The sequence below is a fragment of the Lolium perenne genome, chromosome 4 (assembly GCF_019359855.2).
Source record: "Lolium perenne isolate Kyuss_39 chromosome 4, Kyuss_2.0, whole genome shotgun sequence".
Classification (NCBI taxonomy): domain Eukaryota; kingdom Viridiplantae; phylum Streptophyta; class Magnoliopsida; order Poales; family Poaceae; genus Lolium; species Lolium perenne.
In genome coordinates this window covers 63,671,252-63,684,130 of record NC_067247.2, presented here as the reverse complement: position 1 = coordinate 63,684,130, position 12,879 = coordinate 63,671,252, and the positions used below count along the sequence as shown (strand labels likewise).

Sequence of the window (12,879 nt, the reverse complement as noted above, 5' to 3'; positions counted from 1 at the left end):
TCTGCCGGGCTTGCGCTTACCCGATGGAGCTTCCAAGGTGCATTCATGGTATGATCTGTTTCTTTTTGCGTGATGCGGCAGGAGGCTGGAGCGTGGATACTATTTATGAGTCCTTGTTCGACACTAAGTCAGTACGCGTGAGGCTCGATCGTGGGTATTTGATTATTTTCTGCCCACTAGCTCAGCGTGTGCGTCGGTCAGGAAAGTCTATGGTTTCCGTATGACTTCAGTTTTTGCTATGCTTCGTCCAGTTCACATCTGAAGGTGGAAGATTGGGATGATACACTAAGTGTTAATAATGCACCTAACGTTTGCTGGCAGATTCAGATCCCAGCATAGTTTTGTTTATTCAGACATGCAGATCATACATGAATTAGTTAAACTGCCTCATCTCGCTCATCTCGCTCATGAATTAGTGGCGCTTATTTACGGGTATAGGTACTTGCAGTTGCTGGACTTCAAAAGGGAAGAATTACTGCAGATTGCTTGGCTAGATTGAAAACTGATGCAGTTTCATCGACAACACTGACTGGTTCTTGAGTTAGCTTCTGGTTTATCCTGGCGTGTCTGTAAATGAAGTAGAATTTTAGTTCTGGAAGTGTAATAAGTAGTGCACAAAAACATAGCTGGGAGTTTGACACTCTTTCTCCTTGCATGCTACAATGTGGACCACTGGCTTCGTTTTAATAAAAATGGGGCCTGTGGGGGTTTCGGCCCCCCTGTTTTTCTAAAAACTAGTAAGTAGCACGCACGTTGCAACATATATCAATTTTAAGTATTATTTTTATTTTATTTTATGCACGATGTTGATATCTTTTTCTGCCAAACATAGGCACATAGATTGGCTTTTGAAAAACTAATACACCCTATAACAAAAAATGGAAGGAATAATAACCTGAGATCATTACAAGAATATTTTAATACATATGAAATCGAAGTATAACCTATTAAGCAGAGACACAACTTTTTCAATATGAGTATGTATATATTCATGATTAGATGTCGAAAACATATTAAGGGTCCATCTTACGTAGGGTAGTCCACGCATTTGCGTGGCTAGACTATTTAAGTTATAGTTTGGTTGTCACAACTTTTAAATTGCTACAAACATTACATGATATCTATATAAAAATTAGACTATCAACGATTATAGTTTGGCTATGATAAATTTTAACTTGATACAAACATTACCTGATATCTATATAAAAAATTAATACCTTCATAAATTTTAGTTTTATGTAACCCACACACTGGCACTGTTAGATTTTATAGGAACGTTAAATATTTTCTTGTATTTGTCAGATTACAGAGTAAGATCTTTATTCTATAAGAAATGAGCCTGACTTATTTGGTTAAGGAAGTGGATGTACAACCTATCTAGACACGTTAAAGTCCACGGACTCAGAGATGAGTTCTTATTGTTTCAAAAAAAAGTTGCATTCCTTTTAAAAGAACTCTTTATTCTATCCTATTGTAAGTTAATAATTTCGGAAAACGGAACTGAACTATGGTTTAATTATGCTCATAAATGTTTTTATTCCATTTTTTTGTTTCTCAAGTTCACTGTAATACGTGACTTAAACATCTTCTGTATATTTATTTATCTTTACTTTTTTGTGTTGTTTGCGTCCTACAAAATTTTGTGCTGATTCCTTTATCTATTTTTCTACCTTTCTTCCCCATCTTTACAATTCACAATTAAGAAATGAGTTTTAATCAACTCATACTTTTCAATTTGATCTTTTTTTTATGATTTATATGCCGTTTTCCTCAAGCCACATTATTTATATTTCACATTGGCTAGTGGTGAATGTAGCTTACATACATCTACCGTAACCATCATTACTGTTATCTATTTATGCATCGGTTGCGGCTTGATTTTCTGAAGAAATAGAAGATACATGAACTCCAAATGGACTGGTCTTCATTCAGGTATCAATATTTGGTCGACACATGTTTGGCTGAAGAAGGATGTGTTGATCAGGCGCTGACATGTCAAAACTACCAGCTGCGGTCAATGTTTGTCATACGGAAAACAAAATTAGAAGATAATATTAGTAAATATACAAAATGTTGGTACTGAATTAATATATTTTAAGCAATTTCACAGTTGATACACACAAGAACGAAAGAAAGAAAAAGGAACCGCACTAATTTCCAGGACTAACAAGATGCATCAGATGTGTATCAATTGACGCCAATGAACTGTGCAAACACATAACCATCATTCAAGAATCGTACAGGGCAGGCTTGCATATGTACAGGTCGTATACGTATGTACGCGACGGCGGACGACACAGCTAGAGAGAGCTAAGAGGTGTCAATCTCAACCAAACTCTATGATCTGACAGCATCAAGCTCCTCGAAAAATCAACGCACGATGCAACGGAGACGGAAATGGAGCTGAGAATGTGATATATGACCAGCGAGACGGACTGTAACAGGAAGGAACCATGCAGGCGGTGGTGTGCGGTACTGCTGTGCGCCTGTGCGCGAGATGAAAAAGTGGAGTCTATCCAACACGGCCGGCCAACAACTGGCGTAATTTCGAATAAAAAAACATCAGCAGTGCTACATGCTGTGGAGCTTTCGGGAACGGTCGAGCAGCTACCAGCGACTGAAGCATGCGCGCGGAAGAGAGCGGGAAAGGAGTACTGGCGAATCCAGCTGGTTATAGCCATTCGATGGGGTGCAATCGACGGCTAAAAGCAACTCTGAGATACCTGCCAGAGTGCCAATAAAATTTAAATTTCAAAACTGCTGCATTATAGTAGTAGAGAAAACGCTGGATAGCAGGACTGCTTGTTGAAAAAATCCCTTCAGCTCCTGAGCTCCCGGAGCTTGCATTGTATTGTAGATATTCAAAAACCGTGTTTTAAGAACTCAAACAAATCTGAAAAAGAAATACACAAGTGCTACCTCTAAACCTTTTTTAAAAGCTAAGCTGAACCAGTTTTCTAAAAAAACAAAAAAACATATTTTGGCGATGTCCACACTCATCTCGCTGATGGGAGATTTTGTTGTTGTTGTCGCGGTCGTCAGACAACCCAATCCTACAGGCCGCCATGAGGATTTAAAAGGGTGGCTATTGGATTGCTTCAGCAGTATGAGCTCAAAGGAGTTGGAACTAATGTGCACCTGGCATGAAATGAAGCTAGGGATGCAGTCATGATAGAGGGACCTGAACCCATTGCGAGACGAACACTCTCTCCGACTGAGGAATGGCACGAGGTCCATGCTAAGCCGCTGAATGTACATACCACCAAAACAAGGCAACGCTGGTGCCCTCCGGGTGAAAGTTTGTTCAAGTTCAACAATGATGGCTCTTTCTCTCGCACTAGAAAATGTGGGTGGTGGTGGTGGTAAAAAACCACAATGGAGTCTTTGTTGCAGGGGCATCACATTTTTCCCCAATGCCGTTGATCCTTCCAGAGGGAGCCGAAGTCGTGGAATGTAAGCTGGCGGCAGAGCTGGCCAAGGAGATTGGGTGTCAAGGATTCATACTAGAGACAGAATGCGCCAAATACGAGGAAGGAAGAGACAGGTCAGTGCTTGGCCCTCTGATAGAAGACTGCTGTTCGAGACTTCGATCAGGTGGAAATTAGGGCTGTGAGACGCACAACTAACATAGTCCTACCTCCGTTACGAAATGTGAGCCTCTTTAGAAAGGTATTCGGACCGGAGGTAGGTCATAACCTAGCAAGGGAAGGCTGTAGTAATAATTTATGTAAGATTTGGTTTAGTCAGGTGCCGGATTGAATTGCCTCGGCGCTGTCTGATGACACTTGATGTTTAAATAAAGGTGCAGCCTATTCCTCTCCAAAAAAAAGTGCGCTTCTTGATGTTTCTTGCTCCAACATTATTAACAAACAACAGAAGCACTTTCAGATTTTGTAAAAAAAGATGGCTAACTGACATGCATGAGTGCTAGAGATGAACTAGCCTGCATATTCCCAGGTCCATGTCAGAACTTGCATAAGTCTATACAAAACTGGGGCGAACAAAACCCTCTCGCTGAGTCGAGGCAAATCTGTGACCAATGGCTCCTCGAATCAGGTTTCCCGCAAGCTGCTGCCTTATTGCTCAGGGCAAAATGACGGGGCTAATATCCCATATGTCCTTGGCGTACTCGTGGATCGTCCGGTCACTGCTGAACTTGGGGGAACCAGCTGTGTTGAGGATAGACATTCTTGTCCATAGCTGCAGTAGAGACGAATCCGTGGTTAGAAGGATTGAACAACGTTAACCACATTTGAAACAGAAATGAAATATCCACAACAACAAAATAATGTGCATAATAAATAAAAAAAATAGGGATGCGTGTATGTGAGCGTCTGCGTTTGTACTGTGTTTCAAAAAAAAGTGCATAAAAAATGAGACCCATGATGATCACATCTGTCTCATGAATTGTTGGCAAACAATTGCAGAAGGATAGAATGGTCTAGCTGGGTTCATCAAAGCTCATATATATCAACAGCCGATGCGTGAGTGGTTAACACATCTCGCAACTGTATTCTCTTATTGTGTCTGATGTTCTTCTAATATAACGATAGATACTTCAGTTTCAACTAAGAAATTTTACTACAGTTGGGTTATGTCGTCCATAGTGGAATACCAGGAAGTTCGCATAATCAATGTGCATTTCACCAAGAAAACAAACGGCGTTAGTCAGACAACTTACCTTCTGATCTCGGTATGCCTCATCAACTTTTTCCTGGCATTCAATGTAACTGGGAAAATCCTTGCCAACAAGAAAATAATCTGCACGCCCATAACCTTCATTTCCTTCCAAAGAACCCATCAATTCATCATAGTTGCTAGCCCCAAAGATGCCACGGCGGACATATTCCTTAACCTCTTCAAATCTCGGATCAGGCACAAACTACAAGTGCAAAGGAAAACAGTAAGATTAAGATTTTGCTTGAGCTAAACTACTTCGACCAAAAAACGGTAGTATTTCCTGATGACATAAACAAGTCCGGTACCTTTCCCTCAGCTCTCTCTTGCCTCAAACCAGCTATTTCAGGTGCGTGTGCACCAAAAAGGAAGAAGTTTTCCTCTCCAACCTCCTCTCGGATCTCCACATTCGCACCATCCAAAGTTCCAATAAGAATACAGCCATTCATTGCAAACTTCATGTTGCTGGTTCCACTAGCTTCCATTCCAGCGGTACTGAATGGATAATATGAGTGTAAGCAATGCACATATATTGTATAGAAATGGAAAATAGGGGTGCCACTTCTGGATGGTCCTATCCCCATCAAGGTATATATGTATTATAATAAGCAAAAGAAAACACATGAAAAAATCAACATCAGGCAATCCAGGTAATATTCCTTTTCTGTGTATTCACGTAGTCAAGGAGCATGAACTATAAAAGAGTGGCAGAATATTACCTGATATGCTGAGACAATTCACTGCCAGGAATGAGCGTCTCAGCAACACTAACATTATAATCTGGAACAAATACAACCTGCATAAAAAACCAAAATCATCAGAATCTTAATCTGTTACCATGCTTTTACCTCATCTAGTTATTAGTAATATCAGCATCAGATGTTTGATAACAATAAAAGGGCCAGAAAAACAGTGGCTATTCATTTCTCAATTTTACAAGCACCGATATAACGAACATCTACTGCTCTGTTTCTTTTGAAACATGAAAATTTTACTTCTCTTTTTTCTTCTGAAACACACTGCGTTTCAGCTTAGTCAGAACATATTTCCAATGACAGAAGATGAAAATTAAAGATGACTGGTGACATTAAAGACACGAATTTACCTTCAGTAAATCTCCAATGTCAGGATCATAATTTACAGTAGCTGCGACATCTGTGATAAACTTCACAATTCTTTTTGCCTGTACATAAGTGGCAAATGCTTTCCCACCAAATATGCAAACCCTTGGAACAAAGCTCTTTATTCTCTCTTCTGCACTCATTTCTTTCATCTTCTTGTAGCGATAAACGATTCCAAGGATATTTAGCAGTTGCCGCTTATATTCATGTATCCTTTTTATCTAAGTGTCCAGTTCACAAGAACTGAGTTAAACAATAGTTAAAAGAACACAAACATTTTCTAGTACAAAATATACCTGCACATCAAACATTGCATCTGGACTGACAACATATCCGGTCTTGTCTCTTATCAGCGAAACTACCTTCATCTTGTTATTCCTTTTAGCAGTACGCCATTCAGATTGCAGGTCCTCGTTATCAGCAAACTGTTACAGGATGAACAAATATCAATGCAAAAGTAAGGCATAGGTTACATGCAAGTGAAGGAAGCATTAGATTACTGATTATTGGGTAATAAATCACTGGAAGTACCTTCTTTAGTCCTGCAAGTTCATCAGTGTTCAGAATCCAGTCATCAGAGCCTATCCATTTTGAAATGATTGTACTTAATTCAGGATTACAAAACCGGATCCAACGCCTTGGAGTCACTCCATTTGTTTTATTTTGGAATTTAGTAGGCCACATCTGCGAAAGAACGCAACAAATGGCAGAGGGTGAAATACCATATCACTTGAGCAGAAAATAATATTGCAGTTTCCAAATCCTCGTGCAAATACCTCGTAAAAGCTATTGAACACATCTTGCTTAACAATTTCACTGTGAATCTCAGCCACGCCATTAACTGAGTGTCCTCCCACAACACTGAGGTTTGCCATTCGAACAACTCTAGATAAATTAGGATCGTATTTTACAAATGGATCTAACTCATCCTCAGAATCCTCCTTTTCTGAATCAGCAACATCTTCAGATTCGGCATTTTTCTCCATTGTCTCGGATAGAATGCTGTCCTCCTCTCCCGGCTCAATTTTCTCCTCAACTTCAGCAATAGAGTCCAAAGATTCGAGAAGCAACTTCCCATCCGATTCAGCAGCAGATTCCTTTTTCTCTTTAGGTTTAACAAACAGTTTGGCAATAGAGGCGGGAAGATCAACATTATCTAAGATCCTCATTTCTTGAAGCTTCTGTTTTAACAGTGAAATATCTGCCGTTCCATATTTTGAGATGATGCAATTCATCAGCTGTTTTAAATCAATGATGAAGACAAGTAAACCATAAGTGGAACTATAGAGCATGGAATTAATTGTATAATCTTCTCTGCACATTTGGTACCTCCTCATCAATTCTTTCTATAATTTCAACATGTCGAGGTAGAAGTTTCTGCATAATGTCCAAGCTCCACTTCTCCAGAGCTTCAGGAAGCACCGTGTGGTTAGTGTATGCAACAGTTCTAGAAACGATGTGGAAATCAGACAATCAGTCCATAATTGAATATAAGACAAATGAAGAAAAAAATTAGTTAACTGGAACTGGAGTAATAACAGCTTAACACATCAATCTGTAGTCCCCTTCTGTGATACCTTTCCGTGATACTCCAAGCTTGATTCCAGCTCAATCCCTTCACATCCATCAGTATTCTCATTAACTCAGGAATGCACAGTGTTGGATGAGTGTCATTCATCTGAACTGCAACTTTAGATGGGAAGTCCTCCCAGTTGAGAGAATCACCAGCTCTTGTCTCAAAACGAGAAATAATGTCCTGCAATGAGGCCGAGCATAATGTATATTGTTGCTTCAGGCGAAGAACTTTCCCCTCTGATGATTCATCCCCTGGATACAACACGTGGCATATCTGGCATGATGAGAAGACCAGTAATCAAACTTAAGTTAGGCGTAATAGCTTTTGTCCAGAGTGGTCACAACTGCAAGTATTACTAAAGGTCTATAACATAACACACAGGAAAACTTGAATATAAAATATAATTGTAAGCCATTGAACGCATGGGGAAAAGCCTATAATTTGGCCCATGCACACTTAATGGTTAATGGTAGTGATGCTCAAAGATGGGTTGGAACAAATCCGTCCAAACAGGCAGCTTCAGATGCTATTACAACTGTAGGTATCTTCTCTGGTCAAGCTGTTTAGCAATTTTTAAAAAAATGAATATGCGAACAGTGGCGGGTTTTGCATGGTTCAAGAAAATCATTCTCCTACTTAATGGTCTATCTACCCAATACAGAAAGACTCAAAAGGTAATAATAGAAATTATAGGCTAAGTCTTCCATGTCAAAAATTCTTCCAAACTGTGCCATCTACAGACAACAGACTACTGAACTACAACCATATCTCATCAGACTTATTTTTTTATTGACACAGAGGAGCAATGTAGCATGATGCATATGCTGAGATTAATTAAAGCAGAACAAGCAAAAAAAAACACAAATAGACCCTAAACAGTTGCAAACACCAAATGAAGAGGTCACGGATGCACTACCTCTGTTCATTTTTACTTGTCATTTTGACACTATCAAACGTTTGGCTGCACACATTTTAAAGTGGCATCTAAGAGAGAGCGCAGTAACTACTCATAGATATTGTTTAGCCTACTCAAAAATAAAAGTCAAAGAAAATACCTTTTCAGCATTTAGATGAGCTTCATTAGCCTTGGTATGATCCCCAGCATTAAAAGCTCCCAAATCAAAATTCTGTGATGGTACTGTTGTTGACCAAAGACGGAGATTATTAGTAGTTTTTGTCTTGTAACCGGGAATAGGAACATCATGCGCCACAGCCTTGATATTCTCTCCTCCAATCCAGTGCTTTCTCCCATCAGTGCCTTCAACAACTTTTCCGTAGAATTTTACAGGATAAGAGACATCATTTCTTACAATCTCCCATGGATTTCCCATCTGGAGATATAGCATGCAGGTATACATGGCGTAAAAATTTAGCATGAAGGTCTTTAAATAGTTGCTAGCATCAAATGGTAAAAACGAAGATGGCGACATAAGACTACCTCTAACCAATTCTCAGCTACCTCCTCCTGACCATCCTTTGTTATGATTTGCTTAAAGAGGCCATATCTGTACCGAAGTCCATATCCCCATGCTGGATAATTTAGGGTTGCCAGAGAGTCCAGAAAACAGGACGCTAGACGGCCTAGACCACCATTTCCAAGGGCAGGATCTGGTTCCTGTTTTATTGTAATAAAAAGGTAACATATCTAGTCCTAAGATTTCTAAAACACAAGGCATTCTAGACACCAATAAGCTCATGTTTTGGCATAATTTCATAGTTACTCCCAAAACTGCATGAAGAATATAACTCAGATGGTGGAACGCCCAGAAAAAACCTTTCCTTTCCAAATAATGTTAAAACAAAACGAAATTAATGATTAATAATAAAAAGTTCTTTTTTTGTTGTTCAAATAATGAGTATGAGATAACTTTTATATATAATAAAAACTAATCACTGGAAAAATTTGCTTACCTGACTAGCAACATCCTCTAGGTCCTGTCCAAGTTGTTTTAACGCTTCTGCATATTGTCCTGTTAGCTCTAAGTTGCCAATAGCATTTGTAAGAGTTCTTCCCTACAGTACAGAAAAATAACTGCATAACGTCATAACTCAGTTACCAAAAGGTAAGAGATAAGGCTAAAAGAAGTAGACTGTGAGACCTGCAAGAACTCCATGGACAGGTAATAAGCCTGCTTTACATTCACTTTGTTGTAATAGTCATATGTCGCATTCCAATTCATTATCAGAGCATCAAAAACACTTCTAGCAGTAGCATGATAAGCCTTTAGGGGTGAAGAGTGCTCTGGAGAGAACAAGGGTGTGAACTCTGCATGGTGCGTGATGTTTGATGCGATGGCAGATGAGCCAATAGAACTTAGCACGCTTGAAATCTCTGAGTTACAAGAAGAAAAAACATTAGCATTCGAAATCTTATAAAGAGTAGGTACTATTACACAGTCAAAACTAAAAACTACATGAAATAGTTACTCTGATGTGAATATTCTTGTGCAAGACTAGATATGTACTGTAATACTGTATCACCATTTGCCGATGTTATGAGCACCAGTGTACAACAATGTACATGTATTTTCCCCATTAGTCAATGAGAAGCAGTTCAGAGTGCCTTTTCATCAAAAAAAAATGTTCAGGTTGAGTTGTGTCATGTTTCATCCTTTCCCACAAAAATTGCTCTTCGCTACCAACTTTACGACTTAATTCAATGATTCTAAAATTCATACTGTTGTTCCAACCACCTTCAGAAAATATTCCTTGGAATAACTATCCTGCTTGATTGCAAATTTAAAGTGCTATAGTGTTCCAATCACCGTCAGAAGTATTGATACTGCATTATGTTCAGCAAAATCTCTACACAATTTATTTCGCTGCTGCAGATTTGAGGACTTTTTTTTTACCCCATCTACAATCCCTAGAGATAGTACAGCGGCATTTGCTGCATCATCAGACAAACAACAACAGACCTATGGCAGCCCACACCGAAGAATGTTTCAGAATTCCCTATTCTAGGTACAGCATTCTAACTTGATGCGCCAAACTACTCCGCGGACCGTCAGAACAGCAGCCAGTTCTAAACTCAGTAATTCAGAATACATTTGCTGAAGTTTATTACTAGCAAATTAAAATGCTCTTCTAGACCACGATCCCCGATAAATTCTAGAGCAACAAGTTAGCAATTGCCGCACACAAAATCAATAGCCCGTCAAAGCTCCCGCAGCATCACAATTCCCGAACACCCGCACGGGCGCACACGCACGCAGGGCAGGAGGATCATACATCCGCACGGCATCAAACGCAACTCAAACCACATTACTACCGACCAGCATCCGCTTGGTCGCAGTTAAACGGGTGCGGACGCGGTGCCGCTTACCTTCGTCGGTGGAGGCGGACGCGGAGCCCCGCACCTCCCGATCGCTCGCCACGCTCCGCACCACGAACCCCCGCCGCCGCCGCCGCCGCGTCGGCGCGGCCCCGACCGCGCCTACGCCCACGGCGAGCGGTCGGGAGGCGGTGGCGAGCGGCAGCGGCGGCGAGGCGGTCACCATTGGTGCCACTGGTGATGTGCAGCAGTCCGCGCGATGCGGTGCGGTGCGTCGCGCTCCTCTGTCTCCGAGCGAGCGAGTGATGGCCGCTTGCTTCGATGAATGATGAAATGAATCGGAAGGCGTTAATAAAATATCTCTCCGTGTCCGTCACCGCGCGTGCCGTGCAATGGTGGCCGCCGGTACGCGGTGGGGCCCGCGCCAGGCGTGGCTCGTGCGCCGCTGTGTCAGCTCCCGCGCGCTTCTACGGCTGGGAATCGCTCCCGTGCCGAAAAACCTTTTGTCGTGTTTGTTTGGACGGCTGGAAATGGCTCTTCCTTTTTTCGGTAGAGTTTTGTTTCCTTGTAACAAAGCTTTTTCAGCAATGCTTTGGAGTTTTATCATTCTGTTCTAGAGTGTGGCACAACCGTGGGAATGTACATGGTCGAATGCAAAAAATAAATATATATATATATTAAGTTGTTTACACGTGCAACACACAACCTCTTCCCCTTCGTCGGCACCAGGTGGCTCGACGTGTTTGTGGACATTTTTCTTTTCCTTGGAGGCATCAATGTTCTCTCTTGGCAACATGTATGATTTATTAGTTTCGATGGTGCGGCCTCGAGACCAGTGTGTGTTCCAAATGTTCACGTGTAAGAGCAGCGCCTCGGGAGCCCTTCGTGGCAGTTGTTTGGTGTTGGTCAGGTCGCTTAGATGACACATCTCACATCTGTGTGGCCTTAGGGCCACTGTGGCAGTTGGCGGCAGTGATTGTCGATGTGATCGAGCCTTATCACGACCCATGTCCTTCGCTTCAATGATTGGTGGAGGCTTCGTGTCATTTTTATCTTGTTTTCTCCTTGATTTTTAGTGATAAATCAGACAATTATTTTCTTCTATACGGAAATACATAAACCTTGCCCCTTTTGAGTTGTTCTAAGAAAAACTTTAAGGTGAGGTTTTGTGGCGACCCGGCATACCACTGCATGGTGTAGTATGCAAGTCTGATATAACACCAATGAAACACCGTTCCACTAGTATTATATCGCTCAGAGTGGTACAACAGAAACATATGCGGGTCCAAGGTATGTCTATAGAATTACAACATTGACTCTGTTACATAAGATCAGCACAACCTCCTACTTTACAATGAGGTAAATCTGCAAATAAACTCTAGAAGAACGACTCGTAGTCTAATCCTATCACGAACTTTATTTGTAGAGTATTTGACTAGCTATAGAGGCTATGAATAGATTCTAGCTAAGTAGGAGCTAGGTATATGAAGCTAGTTCCCTTCTATGGCTAATCTAGGTTTTCTCCTTGTTGGATGTGGTATCTGACTCCTCTGACATGGTCCTGTATCTTGAAATAGTTGTTGACTCCTCGGCCTTCGAGTTGCACTGTAGATCCTCCTTCGATGCCTCCATATCTAAGCAGGGGATTTAAGAGTGGGATGAGTACGAGCGTACTCAACAAGTTCATTATAGGAAAGAGGTGTTTAATGCACTAGCTACGGCATTAGACCAGAAAGTCTAATACCAATGCAAGTTTTCATAACCATTTCTTCAAAAGGTTGCTTTTATTCAGAAGAACTATGTCCGTCAGCCTTCACCGGTTTACTAGAACTTCATGGAGCTCCTTTCCCATAGCGTCAGCTCCATATCCCGAACGAGGAGTGACAGGTCACGATTCATTACACTCTGCAGAGGTGTGTTGCTTTACCCATAAGAGATCTTAACCTTGGTGCCAACCGAGTCTATAGTTCTCGTCCACACTTCCTTTGGTGTGAGGCCCGGTATAAGGTCATAGCCAATCATATTCCTCCGCTACCTCATACACCCACCCGTTGATGCAAACTCCGACCCTGGGTCCTCGCCGGTGCTCTTATACCAATTGAGGACGGCCCCCGACCACGACAACAGTTCAGGTCTCTACCATGAACTCCTTCGCCGGGAGATGCAACCCATCATAGACCGCAATAACCGTGGGGACTTAAGGCTTCCCCAGCCCACCGCTTGCTCCTCGG

The 12,879-nt window shown here is 41.3% G+C and overlaps 1 protein-coding gene across 1 annotated transcript; it reads right to left on the bottom strand.

The window, feature by feature from the left end:
• Positions 1 to 3,791: 3,791 nt before the first annotated feature.
• Positions 3,792 to 10,966, bottom strand: LOC127292765 (alpha-1,4 glucan phosphorylase L isozyme, chloroplastic/amyloplastic). Its single transcript, XM_051322223.2, has 15 exons — positions 10,700 to 10,966; positions 9,474 to 9,706; positions 9,286 to 9,387; positions 8,813 to 8,989; positions 8,430 to 8,705; positions 7,376 to 7,647; positions 7,128 to 7,245; positions 6,575 to 7,036; positions 6,330 to 6,482; positions 6,095 to 6,223; positions 5,783 to 6,019; positions 5,397 to 5,473; positions 4,986 to 5,172; positions 4,682 to 4,882; positions 3,792 to 4,200 (listed from the first exon to the last, which is right to left on the bottom strand). Exons 1-15 carry the CDS (start codon positions 10,872 to 10,874, stop codon positions 4,084 to 4,086), a joined length of 2,916 nt encoding a protein of 971 aa, XP_051178183.1. The 5' UTR covers positions 10,875 to 10,966; the 3' UTR covers positions 3,792 to 4,083.
• Between the last annotated feature and the right edge of the window lie 1,913 nt (positions 10,967 to 12,879).